Source organism: Lepidochelys kempii, chromosome 15 (assembly GCF_965140265.1).
Source record: "Lepidochelys kempii isolate rLepKem1 chromosome 15, rLepKem1.hap2, whole genome shotgun sequence".
NCBI classification, from domain to species: Eukaryota; Metazoa; Chordata; order Testudines; family Cheloniidae; genus Lepidochelys; species Lepidochelys kempii.
In genome coordinates this window covers 27,500,363-27,524,333 of record NC_133270.1, presented here as the reverse complement: position 1 = coordinate 27,524,333, position 23,971 = coordinate 27,500,363, and the positions used below count along the sequence as shown (strand labels likewise).

The 23,971-nt window shown below is 53.8% G+C and overlaps 1 protein-coding gene across 14 annotated transcripts in view; it reads right to left on the bottom strand.

Annotated features, from left to right (window-relative positions):
- The window catches only part of CUX2 (cut like homeobox 2), a 228,626-nt gene that overhangs the window by 22,033 nt on the left and 182,622 nt on the right, over window positions 1-23,971 (bottom strand). For 9 of the 14 annotated variants that reach the window (XR_012155035.1, XM_073312590.1, XM_073312602.1 and 6 more), the window contains 11 exons: window positions 23,136-23,273; window positions 19,555-19,678; window positions 15,478-15,554; window positions 13,612-13,678; window positions 10,779-10,827; window positions 8,600-8,749; window positions 5,851-6,042; window positions 4,516-4,574; window positions 3,977-4,025; window positions 3,773-3,872; window positions 1,718-2,377 (listed from right to left, as the gene is read on the bottom strand). Coding sequence is in view for 13 of the 14 variants with exons in the window: in XM_073312590.1 (XP_073168691.1) it covers window positions 1,718-2,377; window positions 3,773-3,872; window positions 3,977-4,025; window positions 4,516-4,574; window positions 5,851-6,042; window positions 8,600-8,749; window positions 10,779-10,827; window positions 13,612-13,678; window positions 15,478-15,554; window positions 19,555-19,678; window positions 23,136-23,273 (1,665 nt within the window). In the remaining variant the exon portion in view is untranslated. Of the gene's footprint in view, window positions 1-1,717; window positions 2,378-3,772; window positions 3,873-3,976; window positions 4,026-4,515; window positions 4,575-5,850; window positions 6,043-8,599; window positions 8,750-10,778; window positions 10,828-13,611; window positions 13,679-15,477; window positions 15,555-19,516; window positions 19,679-23,135; window positions 23,274-23,971 lie in introns of those variants that run through there. The other 5 variants (XM_073312603.1, XM_073312593.1, XM_073312594.1 and 2 more) reach the window with 3 other exon arrangements.

The following is a 23,971-nucleotide window of genomic DNA, read 5'->3' as shown; positions in this document are numbered from 1 at the left end:
TCCCCCGGACCCCCTGTGCTGGACTCTGAATGCTGCAAGTTTTGGGGGGGTACCCTCAGTTCTCTACTTTTCAGGCATCTCCAACTGCACAGCCTGGGCCCGGCTTTGGCCCCTTGGGCTAAGATGAGATTTCTAACGTGCCTGCTAAATGCTAATGTAGGTCATTTCTGGAGAGAGATGAAGCTGGAATGATGGTCCACACTGATTGACACACACCCCTGGTTAGCGTAGGGGGAGCTGCAGGAGGATCAGGGAGCCAAGGGGTTAAAAAGGAGACAACTGGAAAACGCGGCTAGTTCCAAGCCCCCAGAGGACCTGAGTCTGCTCTCAGTCACAGCGGCAGCAGGTCGTCGCTCCAGCGTATCACGCAGCAAAATCCACAGCCTGCCTGTCAGCGGGAGGAGAGGGGCTGCAGCGGCGTAAAGTCTACAAGGCACCAGGGCCTCATGGACAATGGAACATCGGCATCTTGAGAGTCACTTTATATGCATCTGAAGAAGTGAGCTGTAGCTCACGAAAGCTTATGCTCTAATAAATTGGTTAGTCTCTAAGGTGCCACAAGTCCTCCTTTTCTTTTTGCGAATACAGACTAACACGGCTGTTACTCTGAAACCTGTCTTTATACTGTGTGTTCAGGGTCTTGTCCCTTGTCACACAGGAGCCAGAAGTTACTCTCACCACTGAGCTGAGATGATGCTTTAACCCAAGGCTAGGTGATCTGTACACCGCAGTGTTCCGGTTTATTACTGGCAGAGGGCACTGATTTTACCAGTGGGTTTAGCCCAGTCTGAAACGGCATGGTGTCATCTGGTGCGTTTTCAGGGATTTGAGCCTGCATTTGTTCAATTCTGAATGGCCTGGGAGCTGCAGGCAGCCAGGCACTAGAGAAATCCAGGCCAAGGTCAGCTCCTCAATAAAAGTGGCCTCATTCTGTCCAGAGATGCTGAGCATCTGCCTGCAGGGGTTCAGCACCTGCCTAATTCTCATGTTGCTAATCTGCAGAGGCAAGAACATCCCATCCTCCCTCATAGCAAAGCTGGCTGGTCTTGTGGTTCAAGTCCAGGATTGAAGAGGCAGGCTACCTGGGTTTTAGTCCCAGCTCTGACATATACTGTGTGTGGCCTGAGACAAGTAATTGTCCCTCTCTGTGCCTCAGTTTCCCCTGCTGTAAGCCAGGGCGCTAAGGTTTCTCTGGCGGTGAGTGTTTGCAATGCTCCCTTGCATGGAGGTGCTAGAGAATTGCTCAGACTGTTTAGTAAATAGCTACGGTCTCATGTCAAGACTTTGTTGTTTTGACAAAACATTCTCCCGCACATTGATTGGGACTCCCTGAAACATTACCATGAATAATTAAATGCCACTTGTCAGAAGAAATGAATAAAGTGCATTCAGTGACGCAGACCCCTCAGGTTTATTTTCAATCACTGTTATTCACCAGGGCCCCACCCTCCCTCCATGCCCACAGAAGCCAATGGTGGCAGGCGTCCAGCATCTCGCAGGATCGACCCTTGCCTGCTGTTTACGGGCCTTGGGAATTGGGGCCGTTTCCCCTCCCAGCTGCTGGTGCAAAGCAGGGAGTCTCCCCTGGGTCTCTCTGGACTATGGAATCACCCCCAGCAAGACAAAGTGAAAATCCTGCAACTGCTCCCCGCAAAGCGGCCCCCCTCGCCCCCTCAACTCACGCAGTGTGAGAGCCGACCCCCTCCAGGCCACTCACCTCGCTGGCGCACCTGAATGGTCCTCAGCGCCAGGACGTTCTGCTCGTCAGAGAGGAACTGCTTCATCTTGATGAATGGCTCCTTCCCCTTCACCGTCAGCTTGCGCCAGGGCTTGGGCCTGGCCAGGATCTCGCTGACCGAGCCCTGCGAGAGCCCCAGGACATAATGGCCAAAGACGCGCTGGCCGATGTTGTGTTTCAGCAGCTGCTCCTTGACTTGGAAGGCGATCTCTGCCGTGTCCAGCTGCTCCTCGTCGGCCGAGCCGGTGCTGCTGCCTTCCGACTGGTCGCTGGGGGGGCTCGAGTCACTGGCCGGGGCAGCGTGGCTGGGGTTGGTGGGCAGCAGGGGGCCTTTGGCCGCGTAGCAGGGGGAGGGAAAGGCCAGCGCGCTGCAGTTCTCGCTCTTGTACGCCGGCGGCACCATTTGCTTGGGGAGCAAGGCGTCCGTCGGCAGCCGCTCGCCCGCAGCCAGGCTGGGGAAAGGGGACAACGAGAAAGTCCTCTGGGCTTCCTGGGCCATGGTGGGGGCCAGCAGAGGCTGGAGGGGGCTGGGGGAGGCAGGGTCTTCCCCGGGGGGCTGAGAGAGCTGCTGGGGAGAGGGGTAGGACTGGTCCGTGCCCATGGAATCCTTCACCAACTCGTCCTCAGAATGATCCTCCTCTAGAGACGAGAGAGAGAGAGAGATACACACTATAGCGCAGGGCGCTTGAGTTGGGGCCGGTGCTCCCAGCCAGGCAGCAGCAGCCGGGTGGAGTCCAGCAGGGACTGCGATACGCCCAGAGCCAGCTGGCTTTGTTGCCGACATGGTCGCACCATCCGGATACTCACTGTGGTTGGGCATCACACCGGCCCCTTGCCTGGGGCCTGATTCTGAGCTCAGGACCCTCAGCGCCCAGTCCACAACTAGGGGATGGGGTGGCTGAGTGACTCCAAGCTGGGTGGAGCCGAGCCCTATTTTGCTGAATCCAGGCCATACTGGTCCCCGTAGGGGCTGCCTACGCGGCGTTGAAAAGTCTGCGGCTGGCCCGTGTCAGCTGACTGCGCTGTAGATGTTCGGGCTCAGCCTGGAGCCCGGGCACCCGGACCCTGCGAGTCCCAGAGCTTGGGCTGCGTTCTGGGGACGTCTACAAAGCAATTAAGCAGCCGCTTGGCCCAAGTCCCGCGAGCCCAAGTCAGCTGGCACGGGCCAGCCAAGGGCGTGGAATGGCAATGTAGACGTATCGGCAGGACAAGCCCCGGCCGCACAGGCAAAGGGAGAGGCCAGCGCTGCCCCAGAGACACGGGATGCCAGCTGAGGAGCTGCTGCCATCAGCCCTAAAGCAGACACAGCTGGGGGCAGGCAGGGCCCCTCCTGGTCCCGCAGAGCCTGGGCCAGCTAGCCCGCAGGTTCTCTCAGGCTCTTGCGCGACGGAGAGCTGTGCCCCCAGCTGAACCCCCTGAGGTGAATCTCGGGACCATGGCAGTGCTGGAGCATAGACTCTGCACCAGCGCCTAGAAGCCTCTTTTGCACCGTCTGTCCAAAGACGCCAACGCACCTTGCAAAGGCGGGGGCAGGGCTAGCAATGAGGAAACGGCAGCACAGGTGGAGAAGGATGGTCTTGTGGCTAAAGCAGCGGCTTAGGGCTCTGACAGTTTGGGTTCTCTCCCCAGCACTGCTACAGACACCTTGTCCAAGCTGGGAGGAGCCATATCACTACTCTGTGCCTCAGTTTCCCCACACGTATAATACCTCTTCCCTGCCTCGGGGGACTGTGAGGCTGTTCTGGAATTTGCCCAGCAGTCTCTGATAGAAGGTGCCACAAACACTCAGCGAGCTATCCTTAAGGAGCAGCATTTTCAAGGAACCAAAGGGATGTCAGTGACTGGCCCAAGGATGAGTCGATGAGAGAGTTTGTGATGGAACCCAGGAGTCCTGCGCACACCCAGGGATGGTTATGACCATTGCATTTTTACGTGTTTAACGATAAATACATTGGTAGGGAAGGATTATAAATATAAAACCAAACAATGAAAACTGCACGTTTACAATGCAAAAAATAAACCCGGTTGCCCTACCAGCGTTGGCCAAGAGATTTGGCTTTTCCAAAACGTATTTCTGGGATGGATAGAAAGATTCTTTGCCTAGAAGCAGCGGCTCGTCTGATTTCGATATGCTCTGAAAGAGAGAAAGCAGCGTTTAGGAAATGTTTATTGATGGCTTGGAGATGAAGGATTTCGCGACCGATTCTTAGTGGTTCCCGAGCAGATTCCGGCACTTGCCTGGGAAAGGCTGCAATTAGCAGACGCCAGCTTCATGGCCTTCAGGATGCTGGGAGAGAAACAAGACAGGGTTAGTCCTGTTGCTAATTCTCCCCCTTGATTGCCAGTCATATCAAAGACTGGCACACAGGAATACGGCTCGCGAGGTCTGGACAGGACGTCCGCTCCATCCCATCCAAGCACTGCCTTTGAAACCAGGGGGAAGGTTTTTTAATTAACGCCCACGGTTTCCCATCGGGGCTACCGGCACAGCTTTTCCCCGCTGAGCTCGATGTGATGTGACATCCTCACTGCGTATCTGCGGGCGACCTCCACAGGCCCAGGGTCAGGAGGCATGAGCTGGGGGGTTAGGCTGCTCTCTGCCTTCGGCGACTGGCTGGCAAGTGTGCTACAGAGCTGCTGTACCTCCCAGCCGGCAGTTCCGGGGAGACGTCTGGGGAGCCTGGCTCCAACGCAGCTCAGAGCAGGTGCTCCCAGGTGCGCACACACCAGCCGGGCACGTGGGCAGGGAAGGGATCGCGCGCAGCTGCGGACCTTACCTCAGCTCCGTTTTAATCTCCTCATAGTCAGACTGGGCCTGCAATTTTTCTTCCAGCTTCTGAACAAGGAATGAGAGTGAAACAAGAGTCAGAATTGCTTGGTCCATCCCCCCAGCTCTCAGTTCCATGCAGGCTGAAGATGGCCTTCGCTACCAGAGCTCTTCCCCTTCGTCTGTCTGCAGTCATCCGGCATCCCAGAGAGCGAGGGAAGAGCACTTCCTCCCCAGCGCTGACCTAGGCTGCTGAGTCAAGTGACCGGGATGCCGTACGAGGGAGACAAACTGATGAGCTTGACAGACCCGCAGCCTCACAACTTCCGGGCTCCGGTTTGGGCCAAGCATCAGTCCAGGGCCCTGTGACATGCAGTACGGGGCACCCATGCCGTGCGGTGGGCAAGTAGAATTTGCAGAGCACCCAGCACCGCCCGTTAACGTCAACGGTCAGGATGTCTGAGAATCCAGAGCCATTGAACCCACTAGCCCGAGTCTATGAGAATGACCCCCTGGTAAAACTGGCCTGGTACATTTCCCCTCCCTCGGACAGCCCCTTACAGCTGTGGTCAGTTCCTACTGACAGTGTATTTAAAGTACACAGCACAAAATGGTCCCTATCCCTTTGAGCGGACGTGAAGGAGAGGGTCTGTCCCCTTCTCGCTGCTGCGTGTGTGTACAAAGAGAACATGCACCGCTAATGCACAGCGTCAGCCTTATCATTGCCAGGGAAGGACATGCGGCCCACATGCAAAACAAATTCACCCAAGGGGGGGGGGAGGGAGAATCTGATTATGGTGATTAGTATTTTGGGCTGTGCGTGTTGTGCCCTGCATTGTGCCGGCAGGATAGCGAATCCCCTCGAGTGTGAGCTCACGTGCTGTCCAGCTGCCCCACAAAGAGAGGGGCTCAGGCCCACAGCTGGTGCAACCTGGCACAGCTCCATTGGCTTTCCTGGAACGAGGCTGATTTACCTCTGCTCATGCTCTGGCCCATACCCTGGCGCATTACTTGCCGTGATGGACATTCTCTTTCGGCTCCGGCAGCAAGGACCTGATTCTGGTCTCACTGAACCCAGGGGGACTCTCTTTACTTCAGCGGCGTCTCTCCTGACTTACACCATGTCACTGAGATCGGAATCAGGCCCATACAGCGGTTGTCCTCGCCCCTCGGATTGCCTCCATTTACAGACAGCAGGGATGGATTTCCCCACGGGAATCCCCTACGTCCTGCTCAGCACTTCACTGTGTAATTTGCAGGTGCCCGAGGGGGTGAGGCAGCCACCCCCAACAATGGAAGGCCGGAGCCTTTGTTCCTACTTGGAGGGACAGAAAGGGGCACGTACTTCAATTGCTTCGTTCTTGGCTGTGAGCTGCCGCTCCAGGTCCGCAATCTGGTTGGCTGAGGACTCTTCCAGCTCTTGCAGAGAGTTCTGGAGGTGCTGAATGTCCTTGAGGAGTCGGAGAATCTCCCGGTCCTTCGCCGCCAGCGCAGCCTCAAGCCTAGGCCCTGAGCACAGCGAATAGTTCACTTTATCCTGCAAGGAGATCAGGGCAGCGTTAGCCATCCAGCCGCACTGCCCAGGGATTCTGATCAGAGCAGAACCTGGCTGGCAGCCCGAAAGCTCCAGATTCCAGCCCATGGGTTATTGAGAAATAGCCACAGCGCAGTGCTACCTACTGCTCCCCAGGGGTCGCCGTACGCTCTGCCTGCTGCGTCGGGGCTGGTTACACTCCGTCACTCGAGGCAACAGAACCCGGCATGACCCAGTACCCTACGTCAGCTCAGCTGCTCGATTTCAGCAGCTGTCTTGAACAGCAATGGAGCCCCTGGGCTCTGTCTCGCAGAGCACAGCCGCCAACTTTGGCTTCGCTCTGGTTAGCTGCCAGCTTGACAGTCCGTGGGCCAGGGTACCATCCGGCCAGCTCCGAGAAGCTGGGTTCGAGGGACCAGATTTTCAGATCGTTTCTGTTCCCAAGGTTCCACCTGGCTTAGAGATTTTGGACATGTGTTTCAGGTATTACAGGATCCAGGAGCTGCACTATTCCTTGGGTGGCTTTAAGCCACCTTAGCACCCTCCCAGGACTGGGCTAGTTGAGGGGTTGGAGAAAGCCCTGGCATACCTGAGAGAAGCCTGGAGGTTGGGCTAAGTTCCAGCAGCCTCCCTGGCATGCCCCGCACTGCAACACCAACGCTCTGTACCAAGGCTTGCAAGGGGCTCCTCGAGAGACAGCCTTACGGCTGTCGTCCATAATGCCTGCACCGCAGGAATCCTCCCCTGGCCAGATCCCTTCGCACCTCGCCAGCCCTTTGCCATGGCATCAAGGTGCCAAAGCAGGGGTGAGATCGGAGATAAAAAGGCTGAAGGAAAGCAAAGTGCCCCAGCTGGCAAGCCATGACTCTGCACAGGGAGGGGCGTTGCCTGAATTCTGGGGGCTGAAGGAGGTGGGGTGGGGGGGGACACAAGGCCAGATACAGACAGGTCTAACTGGGTGCCTCCAAACTAGGGGATGATTTATTGCTGTAGGACTGACCCAGGGCAGCCTCTGCTGGGCAAGGCCTTCTATTGACAGAGGATATAGACTGAAAAACAAACAGATATTTAAATGAGCTTACTAGAGGCAACAAACCAGCTGGAACAAGGAAGCCAGAAGCTGGGAAGGAAAGCACCAGGAGTGTCCACCTGTATATATTTTTATATGTTGGCTTTCATTAATGCTGCATGAATCAGTCTTTACAAACCCCAAAGATCCGGGGCTCGGTGCGAATTAACACTCCTGGCGCAGTGCGTGGGACCCAGAATTAATGCTGGTTTCTATCCCTCTAAAGACCTGATGCTGTGAAGTGCTGAGCCCTGCGAGCACCCATTGCTGGAGCAGGGGGTGCTCAGCGCTGTGCAGGATTGGGTCCTCGGGTTTTTGTCTGCAGCTCTGAACTCAGGAGACCTGGGGCTTGAGCCAAAGCCCAAGCAATCCAGTGGAAAGGCTCCCACTGACTGCGGCGGGCTCTGGATCAGGTCTGCCAGCAGCACATGGTCTCCTATCTACAGGAACAGGAACCCGCTTTGTCCCCTAGGCAAGGCTGGGGTTGCCGGGATTCCCATCCTGGTACAAGCTATACTGGCAAATGCATTTCACTGGCATAGCTGCATCTCCATTGGGAGGGTCTGCAAATACAGCTATACTGGCATAGTGCAGCTCTTCCTGTACAGTTATACTGACAAACCACAGGCTAGACCTGGGAGAAATCCAGGATTCAACCTAAAACCCTGTCACCTGGGACTTTCACTAGCACTAAATCCATCCCAACAGAGTGAAAGGTTGGGAGGGGAGAGGGGACAGACGTGTGACGGCAAAACCGCTCCAAGCACCACAGACTCTTCTACCTCCTCTGGAGTTTCCAGCAGGAGGTTCTGCTTGGGCTGGCGTCTAGTCAGCAACCATCTGACATTTCCCACCCGGATGCTGTGCAAAGGGCCTATCCACAGCTGGGGAACGCTGCTGATTTGGGAGCAACAGAGTTTCTTCTACACGATCCGCACAACATTAGAACGGGGCGGGAGAGTTTACGAACTCCCATTGGGACAAAGGCAGCTGTGTGCTTCACAGGGATGATTTTGTTCCATTGGCAGTGGCATTTTACCCGTCTGAGGATGGAGTTATGATGTCTAATTGGACAGGGACACACACACACAGTCTTACGCGGTTCCTGCTAACTGAGGCCCAGATCCCCAAAGCAACCTAAATACCTTTGAGGATCGAGGCCTGAGCTCTTATGCACACACTCCATGGCCCGCTTGCTGCCCTGGCTTCCAGCAGCAAAGGTGCTTCGTTTCTCACTCTCTGGAAAACCAGGTCCTTCCCAAAGCAACGACGTGCCCAGTTTTCGGCTCATGCGTGCAACCCAGCCCATGTGCACAGGCCATGTGGGCCCTAGCACAAGGAAGTTTTAACCACCACTGGAAAACCATGCCCCTCAAAGTTTCCTGCGTCCCCGACTGCAGACTCTGGTTCAGCTCCCCAGCTGGCGTATGTCGGCCTGGCTGCAGTGAGATCTATGGAGTGAAGCCACTTTCCCACAGCTGAGGATCTGACCTGCTGCGTGTCGTTCTTCCTGAACGTCAGACTTCTGTCCCTTACCCCGCTGGGTCCTTGTGGAGAGCAACAGGCCAGGCGAATGGAACTATTTACACACGCGAGCTGCTCCCGCAGACTCTCCACCTCCCTCTGGGCTGCCTCTGCGCGCTGCAAGGGAAGAAAGTGACACGTGTCAGCAGGGCTCTCCGTTCCACTGAGCTAGCCAAGCAGTGACATGCTGTGGGCTCTTCCTCGGCTGAGCTTTTCGCCCAGTCTAAAGCTGCATGGCGTGGGGGGGCCGCCCTCATGCTTAATCTGCAATGAAAGAGGTGCCGGGGCCCTGACCCAGCAAGCCCTGGCACAAATTAAGCACCGGCCACCCTGCAATAATACTGAGGTGGGGTCAGAACAACACTACGGCAATGACCCAGGCTCCAGGTATGCGGAGCCCAAACCACCTTTGTTAAGAGTGTAAGTCAGGAAGCGGACGGTGAAAAGCCAGAGAGGGTATTACAGGGTGTTCACCCCAGCAAGTGCTCACTGCTTCCACTGGTGTCGAGGGGACGTTTGCCTCTGTGCGGGTGAGAGAACAGACCCCCTGTATGGGCTCACTGTCCACATGGATTTCAGCTAGTCCCAAGGGCAACAGCCATGAAGAGCACAGGGTTCTGGTGTATTCAGACCCAGGGGTCAGTGTTGGCCCGTTACAGAAATAGGGCTGGCCGTGAGGTCCTGGTCTGGATACAAACATCCCCGAGTTCAGATTTGGTTTGGCCCCCGCTACCATTTCAATATGCTACTTAATGCCATACAGCAGCACAGGTGCCACAGTGCCTTAATCCATGTCCTAATCACCTGTACTCATTAACAGTGCCAGGCACCACCGTGGGGGTGTCAATCCCTGTCCCAACCAAATCCCAAGGTGGGTAATTACTTCCTACTCATCTAAAACTCCTCCTCATTCCAGTTAGACATTGTTTTCTTCTCTTCCTGACCTAAACTCTTGTTTATTGTCGCTGTGCACTGTTAAACAGCTGCTAAGTTCCACCCCAGAGGTGGCTGCCTTTCAGTGAAGGGAAAAGTGATCCCACACATTGTTTGTATGTCATTGAAAAGACACTGATTCCTTCTGCACGAAAGGCCATATCTACATGTAAATTGCTACTTAGGAATATTTGTATTACTCATGCCTAGTTTGTATATACATTTTTGTGACTTCAAAAAAACACAACCCAACCAATTAGGGGGGAGGGATAGCTCAGCGGTTTGAGCATTGGCCTGCTAAACCCAGGGTTGTGAGTTCAATCCTTGAGGGGGCCATTTCGGGATCTGGGGCAAAAATTGCGGATTGGTCCTGCTTTGAGCAGGGGGTTGGACTAGATGACCTCCTGAGGTGCATTCCAACCCTGATACTCTATGATTCACATGGAAATATATAAAATGAGTAGTAAGTACTCCAGAAACGTATACAGCTCTGAATGCATCATTTTGCTCTAGGCCCCAGCAATGTCCCTGCCTTAACCGCCCCCCCGGCCCTCCCACACCCCCAGATACTGGGGCTGATGGTTTACAATACTGATGACTCTTGGACGATGGCGGCACGTCCCAAATAGCAGCGTGATAACTACAGCTCAAAACAAAGAGATCAGGTCAAATATTGCTGTCAGGGACATCAGGGCTGTCTCTGGTGCCCGTGTGGCCAAACCCTCGTACTTTTAAAGAGCATCGACAGATAAAAGTGTTGCCCTGTTCACAAGGAGTCTCCTTCTCAATGTCTCCTGGCTAATGCAGGAGTGTTCCCGGTAGGAACTAACGAGCAACCATGTCACTCTGAGCCATGTCCGCCAGGCTTGGGTTTAGTTCCTTCACCCACCCTGGGATTCAGCTGCCAGAGCTGTAAGGAGATCCCATGTTCACTGAGTCAGCTCCCCCATCCCGAGAAGCCCCAAAGTGGCAGATCCAACAGGATACAAAGGCTCCGGTGGTGCAACGGACACGGACAGAGCCCAGGGCAAGGGGTGGAGCGTTTAGCCTGGGCATTGCCATCAATGGCTGTGGGACCCTGCGCCCACCCAGATCTGCCTCCACTGCAGAACGAATCACCTCAGTCCCTGGATAATCGCCGGGAGCAAAGGGAAGGAAATCAGTTATTTGGGCCGTGCCAGCTCGATATTCAGTGGAAAGAATTTCTCCTCACCTGATTGGCTTTTTCAAGGTTTGTCATGATCATTGCTACTTCATCTGCCCTGAGACAGCAAAGCAAAAAACCAATTAGTTGGAAGGAGGCAGAGTGTCCCCACAAACATTCCATTGTGTTAAACAATCACCCAGGTCTTTGTTTTTTTTGTTTTTTACATTTAATTGAAATATGACATTTTAGCCATCTGTGTGCAATATGCATAAGGCAGCCTTGCAAAACGGTCATGGAAACGTACCGACCTAGGCACAAAACCTTCTTGCCCACTCCTGCGGCAGACGCAGGGATTCATTGATGAAGAAAACACTAAAGATATTTCACTCGCCCATCCAAAATAACATTCCCACCCAAGGAGTGGAATTGTGCTGGGTGGGCTTAATGCTCATCAAAGGGGCCAGAATGACAGCCCGGATGATCAGTATGCTGGTTATTCACAGGTCAGATACAACATGGGCAGCAGTCGCGCAAACTACCCCACCCTGCCCGCTCTGGAGCGACCACTTCCCGGGGTTAACAGGAGTTCAATCTCTGTGGTCCAGTCAAGCCTTGGATTCTCTGCTACACTGCCAGCAAGGAGGCGGTTCGTGCCAGCTGTGATGTGAGTGTTACAGAGTGGGCATCTGTCCATCAGGAACTGGCTGCAGGCCATCCCAGCTCGTTTCACGCCGGCCAACAAACAGCCATGAGATGGGAACAATTTCGGGTCATTAACAAGCCATGCCCATATGTAAGGCGGGGATCTCGACATGAAAGGCTCCCTCTCCCACTGCCAGTTCTCTGAGCCACCCACGGCCTCCAAATTACTTTCCAAAAGGCCTCCTTCCCTCTTGATCTCAGGTTGTTTGTCAATGAGGAACACTGGCATCTGTTTAATTGCCTCCCACCCACTATTCCACCAGTCGCTGAGAGCTGGCACAGCTACTGGGTACACGGTGGCGGATTTGTTTATTGTAGGAAGGTAAATACTCAAAGCCTCTAATTTGTGATCTCCAGTCCCAGCCATGCAACACCCACTAGCTGGTGAATTAACAACATAGAAACAAGCCAAATGAACCCAAAGAGGGGAGAGTCCAAAACGTGACGTCGGAAGAGGCAAAGATACCAAGGGATGGGACAAGCCCTTTTTTCATCCCCATCATTCTGTGCATAGCGGCTGCAATCCTGATCAAAGGCAAAATTAGTTACAGCACCGCATGTACAAATGGCCTATCAAATTATCAAAGAACATCTGCTTTGGTATGATATGATTAAGTGTTCCGACTCTGCTGCGTAATGGGAATGAGCGAGCGTGTGTGTGTGTGAACACGCGCTGCTGTGTTAGCGAGACCGGTGGAACATTTGAACAGCTGTAAATGTTTGGCAGCCTCCACGGCTAGCGGGAGCCGAAGGGAGGGAAAAGATGTTCCTGACTCATAAAAGTAAATGGCACCCGACCAACAAAAATAAGAACAAGCAAATGTACATTTAATGAAGTGGAGGAGCCCATTAAACATAACCCAGTGACTGTGCGCTCCCCCTGCCATTAGAAGACAGCTGAAGGTAGATTTGCATGTCTGGAAGGATCTGGGAAGGTCCAGAGATTTTTAGGAAGAACTGATTTTACCTTCTTATAATTTCTGAAGTCCAGACCTAAAACAAGACTGTGCAGAAGTTGGAGGGTGTTTGGATCTGGGGTCTTATTGGAGGTCCCTCTCTGACAGAAAACCTAGGAACCTCGACGCCCCACCTGGGACTGGCTGACTTCCCAAGTCACTTTCTCAGACAGTTGACACGGCTTCTGAAAATCTAGTCTTTTCTTTGATGAGTCTGCCCCATCTTCAGTGCCCCCTTGCTATGCTGCAGCATCTGTGCCATGCCACCCAAGTCTGCCCTTGGATACGTGGGTGCAGCCAATGGGCAGAGCTGGGATTAGAACTCGGTGCTTCCTCATTCCTTCCTTTTCACTCAAACCATTCCATCGCATGTCTGAGGCCTGGCAGACACGGACCAAGAAACCCCCTAGCCATGACATCTTTATGATAGCTCACTTGCTCGAGAAAATGACCCAGATCCCTGTAGAGACCCCAAACTCAGAGTAGTCTGCTGACAACTGATCTAGGGTTTGTTGCGTCTGTCTCAAATATCCCCCATGAAGGTGATTCTTCTGGGACCTGAAGCGATGGCTGGCTAGCTCTGTGATGCTGCTTGGAGACCTTCAGCCCTGTTATGTTCACTCTGCTCTGGTGGTAAAAGGCTGGATCAAATGCAAGGGGACTCTTCCAATGGTATAGAATTAGTACAGATATCCCTCTGTCACCCCCACTCCCATCTCCTAGCAGGCAGTATGGGCAGAGTACGGCTGGAACTGCCTCTCGAGAGGTCACAGGCTGCTGGATGAAATGAAATACTGACCAGGTGCAATTTAGGGTAGCTTTGAGGCTGCTCCCAGTTGCGGGGGGTTGGGGGAGCCCAGTTTGGGGGAGGAGTAAAGGTGGTGTGAAGTCACAGTTGCCCAGCCTCTTGGTGTGCTGCACTGAACAGAGCTTGATGGTGACAGTGGCATGTGTGTAGGTATACACCACGCGGGTCTGTACCCACCTATATACCCAGTGCCAAACAGCTGGCAGGAGAGATTTGGCAGCCGGTTGAAGTGGTTAGTATTAGATCCACCATACAGTGCAATGCCCCGGCATCAGAAGCATGGGGATGACGGGCCTTGTTCCAGCTTGGTCCCTCTTGACACATCCCACATGCAACCCGAAGACCGGGCCCTCCTCAGAGGCTGTGGCCAGACACAACGTCTCTGCTTGGACCGTGCACGGCTTTGGTCGATAGACAAAACCGAGTGACTTACTTTGAAGTTGCCTCTTCGTCATATTTACACCGCAGGTCGAGCAGCTCCGTCTGGGTCGCCTTTAGTGCTGACCAGATGGAAAAAATCAAACACTCAGTAAGTAACACTCCCCTTGGAAAGAGATTTATTGGTTGTTGGTAAAGCACCGGCCGGTTGGAAGGTGGATCAAGCAGCCTTTGGCAGGCTCCCACTCAGCCCTCTGCTCTGCTGCCATTCAAATCAATATTTTTTTTAAATTTTTATGTGAACTGATGCAAAACCAAGATGCAGACAAAGACAACAACACTGATAGGCTTTAAAAAAAAGTCACCATGTTCCTAGACTTTAGGACCAGTTAATAGATTTTCGACCCAAACCTTTTTGGAGTTCCTGAAACGTTCAATTAGCCTCTGTGTTGCTAGTGAAGGGATGAACACTTTTCATGCACCAGCAACTTTCTGGGTTCCCGCCAGCAGCAGAAATAGAGCACGAGAACCAGAGAAATTAAACCTGGAGAGATCTAATAGGCCCATTCCTCACCCTACGGTACAGGCCAGATCTTCAGCTGCAGTGAACCAAAGTCGCTCTGTTGAAGTTAATGGAGCTGCATTGATTTATCCCAGCTGAGGATCTGGCCCTCTCCTTCCTAGTTCATTATCCACAGTAGTTTCCACTTCCCTGGGGAGACCAGAGTCTGATACTGTCAGAAAGTTATTCCTGGTAATGGGGCCAAAGCCTGGCCCTAGAGAAGCCAATGGGAGCGTTGTCAGTGGCTGCAGTGGGGTCAAGATGTGGCCCAATTGCCCCTCACTTAATTTCACCCCCATGCTCCTCGCTGTGCCCCCTTGCACAGCTCGTTCCAGTCCATGGCACCCAGATCTCCTCCTCTCTTCTCCCTTGTGTGACCATAACCCAGCCAGTGGCAGTTTGTTCAAGACCTTTAGCAGCTGCTTTTCCTGCCCAGTTTGCCCTTCCTCCTGCACCATGGCCCTGGGTGGTCCAAACACAGGACATAAGCGTGGTCCATGCTGGATAGCGGCAGAGCACGGTACTGCAGGACAGATGCCCTGAGTACGTCCACACCTTTGGGAGAGCCCCACAGAGACGCTGTGGGCAGCGTGGCAGGGCAAAGGGGCGCGACAGCGTCTATGCATCCGCCTCTAGGCAGCTATTGACAACAGGCTACAGGGCAGCTCTGTGCACCAGGAACACAGGAGAACGTCTGAGGCCACGAACACGCAGCCTCACCAACTCCCTGCCTGTAGCCCCCTCCAGAAGCAGAGCCAGAGTGGGTGCAATTTCCCCCTCTGGCCGGCAGACTCTAGGGGGCAGGCACTCAACCCCTGGGGCCAGTAAGTCCTTAGGCACAATTAAGTCAACGGAGTCACAGTGGCTTAGTGGCTAGAGCATGGCCTGGAACCCAGAGAAGTTGGGTTCTACCCCTGGCTCTGCTGCTGCCCTGATGGGTGACTGTGGGTAAGTCATGCCCCTCTCTGCCTCAGTTTCCCCATCTGTAAAATGGAGATAATGACACCGACTTCCTTTGTAAAGCCCTTTGAGATCCAGATCCCACTGAAATCAGTGAGACTCTCCCTGTTGACTTTACTGGGGGTAAGATCAGGCCCATACTTTGGTAGGGCTAGGCTGGGAAAGCAAGTACACTTTGATGATGACAAAGGCCAGACAGGTGTGATGTGCCCCTAGAGCATATTCTCCCCTTGGGGTGCACCAGTGACCCCCAACTGCTCTGCCAGGAGGGCATTGATATCCGTGCACCCAGAGGAGAAGAGTCAAAGCACCACTGAGCCTTACCCACATCTGGATCTCCAGCCAAGGGCTCAGGGACCCAAGCTGGGCAGGACTTTTGGACGTCACATCTTTCAATACCTGCATGTAGCACTTTGATCTTTTCTTCTGCTTCTCCCAGCCTAGCTGCCAAAGTGATCTGTGCTTCCTGTAGTCCCCTGTGAAGAGAAGGGTCGGTATCAGTGATCACCTTCTGTGTTCATACACAGCTAACCCTCGGCCAGCATGAGGCCTTCCACCAGCCATGGGGGGCTGACTCTCAGAGACAGCCGAAGTCACTCCTGTTCTGCTCTCCCAAGGGTTGGGAATTCACTACGAGCTCCGCTTCATCCACAGTGTGCCATCGAGCTGCTCATTTATCCTTTTTAACATGTACTTAAAACCCATCATTCAGATGTTTCCCTAGAAAATTTATATGCCTATTGCAGCCAAGACGTTTTCATGCTGCTAGAATTGTCCACATTTCCATTAAAAACCTCTATTTCCAGGGGTTTATAGCCCAGGCCGTAAAAATTCACTTCAGGCTGAAAAACTTGGCATGTTGGATCTCAGCCCAGAAATAAATTTCTTGACAAAAATTGGTGAAAAGAATTAAAGATCTACCTATAGATAAATAAGAGCGTGAAGAAAAGAAAATCCATTTGGCTCTTTTGGAGTTCCTCTAAGAGTGGAAATGAACCAGAAGCGAGTACATGCCGTTAATGGACTCCTTCACTCTGCTAAGCCTACAGGGCTGCTGTGTGTGCTATAGCATAACTCACACTCGCTCTGGATCCTGAACACTCTCACTGCAGACACAGGTGCTGTCCCAACCGTCCATGAGGAATTTGCACTGGATGGACTTTATAGATACATAGGCTGCCAGCCTCACTGTTGACCCAGGGGGATGGTGAAGCTCCGAGCCATGTTTAACCATCTCCCGAGCCAATGATCAGTGCAGCAGGTTGACATAATAGACCTTCCTAGCTCGGAAGGATTGGTCACCACCTTCTGGGTCAGTTACTAACAAGCTATCCTAACAGCAAGTGAGTGCACTGAGAATCGAGGTTTCCAGGACCCTCTAATCGCACATGCATTGCGCACAGCTGAAATACTCTTAGTTAGCTAGCAATCGGTGTGATCCGGAGAGAGACAGCAGCTGCGGAAGGGTTTCTCCACTCAGCCATACCGTCGCCTCGACACTGGGGGTGCCCAAGAGTGGCTGGTAAAGGTAACGGGGGAGCGGAGCATGAGCACCCCTTCCAACCAGCCGAACCCACTGGTGTCGGGAGGAGGCAGAGGCAGTGCTCCGGGACAGCTGCCTGGTGTGCCATCGTCCCCTGGCAAACCTCCAGGAATTAAAGCTGACCCAGTCAGCCTCAGCGCCCGGGAGATTTTGCTCTGTACCCTGTAAGCGCCTCCTGACGAGGTGGAGGGAATAGGGCCCATGCATAGGCACAGGTGGGGAGACCACAGCAACTCAGCTCTGGCGGGGCTGGCCTTCCAGACACACAGTCTCCATGTACGGCTTGGGGCACCCACGTGATTGGAAGGCCACAACTCACGGTCCTCTGCAGTCCTGCAAACCCCGCCTCGAGCAAATGATTCACTGGGGACAGCGCAAGCTTTAGCATGGTGTTGCCCCTCCCTTGGGCTACCCCACGTGATCTAGCCCATTATCGGGGTGGCCTTCCCCACCTCCTGTTTCGCTGGAGGCGTTGGCTCAGCCAGACAGAACTGCACCACGCAATGAACGGCTGCAGGGCAAAGATCCAACGCGCAGCAGTGTCATTAGCAGGGAGTCCGTAATGCTGGATTCGGTAGCCACAGAACCAAAGCACAGGTCATCCAGCCCCCCAGATCCACGGAGTTTGTGGCAGCTCCCCAGCAACCAGGACATTCAGATCTAGGAGTCAAAACTGAGGTCAGCACTTCACTCTCAAGCACTGGCTTCCCCCAGCACATGCCAACACCCTGCTAGCCTCCAGCCGTACCCGGCCCAAACTGGGCCCGTCCCAGCCCATAGGCCAGCAGAGACTGTGCTGACGGGGGTTTCTACAGAGGACTAAATCATTTCCATATCTGCTCCCTCAGCCCCTGCCTCCCAGCCCTCTTGCTAGCTGCTGTCACAGCACGCTCCGAGACAAGTCCTCGAATAGCCTAACCACGGTGTCACGGCACAGTCTGCACCGTCCCTATCCCCAGGGACCCACGACACAGAGTTAATTCCACAGAGACTCTCTGTCAGTCCAGTGACTGGGAAGCCAGGCCTCCACGTGGAATCTGTGACTCCCGGAGGCCCCCAACAGCCTTGCAGGAGCCAAGCAGCAGAACAGGCCGAGTTCCATTGAGAGAGCCTGCCGAGGAAGGGAAGGCCTTGCCCTGTGCGTGCTATGCTGGATGGGACCCCATCTGTGGGGGCAAAAGAAGTAGGGGCAGGCCCAGAGGTGGATGTGAGAGTGGCTCCTGGGTCGGGCTCACATTTTCAGTAGAAGCCACGAATCCTGGGTGCCCACCTTGAGCCCCTCCAAGGCCTAGATCCTCACAGGGATTTAAGCATCTAGCTTCTGCAGCCGCAATCCCTTGGAGGATCTGGGCCAAAAGGCCTAATTTTCAGAGATGCTGATCACTGATCACTCCCAGCGAAGTCTTTGTGAACCGGGCCCACGCACGGTTAGACAGATGAGGCAGCGTGCCTTGCAAATCGTCCTCGTCTCCTGGAGTAGCATGGGGCGGGGCTGGGTTTATTTAATTAATCTGAGGTGGGAAAAAAAGCAATCAGGGAAAAGTTATTTTGCATTATTTATAACCTGTGTTTGGCAGGATCTTCCTCCAAAAGAACTGCAAGGAGGGTTTAAAGCGCATTCATTTGTTTATCAGCTCTGCATGCTAAGGAATAACAATGAAGTTCCATTGAAGGAGCCTTTGGTAAACTCTGGACTGTCAAAACTGAAAGGCCAGTTAAGAATGAGGTTCATCTGTTGGGCTATATTTATCCAAATCCTCCAAGCAAAACAACACATGGGAGAAAGATACGAGTTGGTGATTACCATGTTTACCAGATGGGCATAGGAAATGAACTCCCAGTTCTAGGGATAATGGTACAATGACCACGACAGTGTGAATGCAAAATACACATGTAAACACACACACAGACACAATCTTGTGTGCAAACATGTCTGTCACTCAAGCACATCTTTGCCAATGGGTCCTATTTCAGACTGGTTTGCATTGACCAGATGATGACCGCAGGCAGAGTTTTTCTTTCTGGCACACGACGCCCTTTTCCCTCCTCAGCAGCCCTGAATGAGGTTGCATCCATGGAGGGCTTGAAAAGCTCCCTTCGGATCTTGGGAATGCCACTGTGAGCACCAGGCAGAGGGGGTTGCTCTAGAGTGCAGCTGGAGCTCCTGCACCTGGACATGAGCCCGATTGACCAAATCCAGTCCCAATGGGGTCAAAAGTCACTTCCATCAGGCTCTATTTTGGGCCCATTTCCTCCACACCTGCTGGCCTGAGACTCAAACTCAGATCCCCTACCAGAGCAGGCTGGGTGCTGACAGGCCAGTCTGTGAGGTGAGGAAACCTAGATACCAGAAATAACTGGGGAAAGAACCACTCCTCCTCGGTCAGTCACTGGGGCCTCATCTTCCCTGAGTGACCTGGCCTGACTTGGCACTCGTACAGGGCCAGACTGATCCAGGGACACCATGGTAACTCCAGAGCCTCTGTGCTGGGATGCCAGGGCTAAGAGTTTCAGCGACACCGAGGGGATTCAGGTGCCCAAAGCACTCATTAATTTGAATGAAAAATGGGAATCCAAATCCCTTAGGCAGCTTTGAAACTCTCAAGTCATGGGGATGGGCCCAGTAAGAAACCTCCACAATAGAGGAGACAGCTGAGATGGGTAGGACAGGCAGAGGACGGTGCCCGGTGTGACAAAGCTCAGAGTCTGGCCCAGTGTTGCCAGAGCAGGACATGCGAACCTCAGCCCAGCTCGCAAGAGGGAGGAGCACAGAATAAATGCTAGGCCGGTGAGAAAGAAGGTGAGGATGGATAGACAGAGCTGTATGGTGACCTATAAAGAGGACAGACAGACAGACTCACATTCGCACCCCAGGCAGCTCTAGATCATATTTACTTTTTGGTTTTAAGGCCCATCCTCTGCTACTCACGTACTTCTGTTTTTCAGCTTCATTTCTCTGCAGCAAGGTGTCTGTGAAAAGTGCTTTGCTGTTGATGCTGGTGAGTCTGGTTCCCTCCGACACTGTGAGCACAGCTGGAGACGTTCCCCCTCTTTGCTCTGCGGGGGGGAGCAGGGAGAAAAATTCACATAAGCAGCATGACAGAAGCGAAAAAGCAACCACTTCTTCCAGGGCCAAGAGATCAATCTCAGGGGGTAAAGAATCGATTTCCAGAACTTCAGCCACGGAGTTAATACATTCTGCAGGTTCCGCTGGTCAATTGCGTTAGAGGATCACAGCGGGGCGTGAAATCCTGAGTGCAGCCCAAACCCTGCCAAAGTGGCAGCTTCCTGGCTAGGTTATATCTGCTAATAGTCTCATTCGAACCACTTCAGTTCCTAGTGGCGGGAATGACCAGCAAAGCTGTTTAAGCTATGCTACACTGCGCCTCCAACCTGGAACACAGTATGCCTGCATGAAACCAATCTTCTGCATAAAAAGCTCTTAGAGCTCAAGACCCATCATTATTTACACCCTGGGTGGCTGCAATTTTCATGTGATTTGCAGAAGTCGGGGGGGGAGGGGGGAGAGTGTAGCTTTCTGGACTAGAATACTGGAAGCCAGTAGTCTCCAGGCTACTCTGTACAAGTGCTGTGCACTAGAACTGGCTGGGAAATTATTTTTCTTCTTTTTTTTTTTTTAAAAGACAAAAACGTTTTTTTGTCGGGAAATGCCAGTTGGTCAAAACCAAAAGTTTTTGTGGAAACTTACCAGGTTCAATGAAACTTTCATGGGGGAGGTTTCGGAGAACCAGGATAGAATTTCTGGTCAAAACCAGAGAGAGATACACATATCCCCAGCAGGCTGCTGGAGTCTCAATCGCTCTTACCCAATGAGTATTTAATTATTTATACAACTCTAGCACCTGATGAATGAGAAAGGGCAGGGACTCAAACCTGCATCTCCCACACCCCAGGTAAGCGCCATACCCACTGGGCTGCTGGCAGGAAGTTGGGCTTGCTTGCTCTCTCTCTCCATTTTTCAACCCTTTCTTTGGAATGCTCTAGATTTTGTTCCAATGCAAAAGGAAACCGTGACATTTTTCACAAAGTGGAGTTCTTGTTTCCGGACAGCCCTGCAAAGCACCCTCCCAGTCCCAGTGCACATTGCAGGATCCGGCTGCATCGTCTCGGGCCCTGCAATGACTGTCTCGCCCCAAAGTGGTTCGCACCCCAAACGCTGCTGTACTGAGAACCTGACAGGGAAACTGACCATAGCCAGCTGTGAAAATGACCTCCTGGATTTCCGACAGGCAAAAAACCAGACAAGCTGCATGAAGAGCAAAATAAGCTACCTGGGCCAGTTCAGGCTCTTTTTCAGCTGTAACGATCTGAGGAGTCATTTGTTTGTTAAAAATACAAGACCAGATCCTTAGCTGGCATAAATCAGTACTGCTGCCTCGCCATCAACAGAGCCGTGCAGCTTAGTGGGGAGAGCACTGGACTGGGACTCAGGAAACCTGGACTCTATTCCTGGCTCTGCCACTGGCTTGCTGGGTGACCTTGGGCAAGCCACCTCCCCTCTCTGTACCTCAGTTTCCCCATCTGTAAAATGGGGCTAGAGACCCTGACCTCCTTCGTAAAGCTGTTTGAGACCTACTGCTGAAAAGCTCTATATAAGAGCTAAGTGTTAAATATTATTAAATTACACGAGCTGAAGAGCTAGGCCGTGATTTTTATTCTGACAGTGCCCCTTTAGAACTAAGCCCCAACGTTAACTGTGCTGTTCCCAATGAATATTCGTTAGAATTCATGTGTTTCTTCTTGTTCTTTTTCTCCACCTTTGGTGACATTTCACTGGGGTTTGCAGAGGAGCCCTCAATGAAGTACCGTACTGGTGGAGAAAGAAATGAGCACATGGTACTATTGCACAGAACCTGGAACTGCAAGGGGCTGCTCTAGATAAGGACTCTGTCCTGTCCCACGGCTGCCAGAGGCTGGGAGAAAATGCAGATCAACACAGTTAAAGCCCTTTGGACTGACAACCCTGTGTGAGGGCAGCAGGGTACGGCATTTGCTGCTGATTCTGCTCCCTGGACGCCCAGTCCCTTTCATGGTGATCAGCTGGTACAAATCAGCGCAGCTCCATGGACTTTGAGGATCAGGCCCCTTGACTTTAATGGGAGGAGACAACTCCCTGGGGGCACACAGGATCGGGCCCCTTCCTGTAGCGAATTAAAGGGAACAGATTCCGCATACCACGGGGGGTACCAGGCAGGGGACGGGAGGGATGGTTCAGTGACAGGAACTCAACAGCACAGCCCTCACCGGTCAAACCAGCCCCCAGGTGACCCCTCACTGGGCAGAGAGGATCACCGATGAATCTACAGTGGATCCCAGCAGGGACCGCCAGGCGAGGGAGAGCGCGAGGCTGCAGGGAGCTGGCCCGCTCGTCTGCAGGGGGACCTGCCCGGCCTTCCATTCTCAACTTTGACTCCGAGTCGGGGATGGGAAGAAAAGCTCCATGGAAGGGACTGAGCTGGTTTGGAGCAAAAGCCCCATGGAGCTGCTCCCGCCCTGGAAATGCTGGACCAGCCTGGCCCTGACCCACAGCTATGGAGGTGACCGCAGCCCTGAAGCAGATTGCAGGGGAGTTTCCATCCCTCCCTCAGTCGCCGTGGTGTCCCATACCCCAAGCGGAGCACAGACAGGGCGGACGATTTGCCCCATACAAGCGCTAAGAGTTATCATTATTACCACCCAGCTGGAAACAACTGGAGGCCTGCGAAGGCCTCTGCCTGCCTGTGGCAGGGCGGCCACTCACTGGCGCTGCGCCTCCTGCTGGTTGTCCTGAGAATTAGCTCTGCCGCCCCAGAGCGCCCTCTGCAGGCCGCTGTCTCGCCTGCCACTGGTCCCCGTGTCCCTCCTGGACCCGTGCCCCTCTACAGCAGGGTTCTGCCCCCCTGCAGTAACCCCACAGCTCTGGGTCTCCCCTCCCTGGGGAACTCCCAACCCTCTATCCCCACCTCTCCTCAATCTATGGCTACTGCCAGTCGCCATCTAGCCCCCACTCACTGGGGCGGACTGCAGTGTAGAAGCCATTCATCATTGGCAAAGGGGGGTTTGGACCTGCTGCCTTTGCCTACCTGTGGGCTGCAGCCTCTGCAACCCCAGCAGCTGGTTTGGCCTTCGACAAGGCCTGCAGCCTGGGGAGTTGCCAGGCGGGAGCTCCCCAGCTCCTCTCGCCTTTCCCCATCCCTGCTCTGTTGCCTGCACCCTCAGCTCCCAGGCAGCTAGGTCCTTCTCCCTCTGAAGTGAGAGGGAGAGTCCTGACCCAGCTCCCCCCTGAGCCCTTATAACAGGGCCAGGTGTGGCCTGATTGGGGCGTGGCCCAGGTGTGGCTGCTTCCCCCAATCAGCCCTCTCCCAGGGCTGGCTTTAACCCTTTCAGGGCTGGAGTGAGTGACCACCCTGCTGCACTGCCCCAGCACCGGGGGCCAGGGGACAGGGACACGCCCCTGGCCCCCCCTCATCCCGGTGCTGGAAACGAACCAGGGCAAGGGAGGAGCAGCTGGTACCTTTGGTGCCAAGGAGCTCTGGGTGCTTCTTCCGCTGCCTGTTGAGCTCCTTCAGCGGTGGGTTCTCGGGGTCGAGGCCCTGACCCTGCTGCAGCCTCTCTTCTACGCTCTGGGCCACCTCCAGGACAGGAACGGGGTCTAAAGGGGAGCAAGGTGATGAGGTGAGGGGCAGCAGCTGGGCAGTGGGCCGCCCCCGCGCTGTCTGGGAACAACGTGGATGTTTGCAGCCTTGATCAGAGCCAGCATGCCTGGGACCAATGCTACAGTGAGCATAACTGTTCCTTTGCACTGGATCGAGGCCATCCGTGCCACATGGAACACAGGCCTCCCTTAGCGGGCAGTTGATCCAGACTGTAATGGCCACGGCGGCTAGGCGTGAGCCCCAGGCTGCATTCCCTGCACACCCACATTTCCCGCATGGCAGGGAAGGCAGGATGGGTTTCCTCTTACAACCCCCCCGTTATCGATTCCGCACAGGGTGCACGCTGCAGCCACCTTCCTAAATTAAAGGGGCCAGACTCTGCTCTCGGTTACACCAGCATTGGTCAGGAGTGACTGCAGCCAAGTCAATGGATTAGCTACGGATTTAGACCCCCATTTCCGACAGCCCCAGTCACCCAGGTGTCCATACCGCACAGCGATCCTGGAAAAGGGGTGAGTATGCAAACCCTAGGACTCATAGCCTCAGTGACTCGGGCATTTGGGGCGCGTGGGAGCTTTTAGAAACCTGGGCCTTAGAATGGGGCAGGGAGATCAGAATCTGAACGCGGCGTCTTTGAGATTGTCCTTAACACAAGCCAACGAGCCCTGTTAAAGTCTGAGCACAGTCCTAAGCG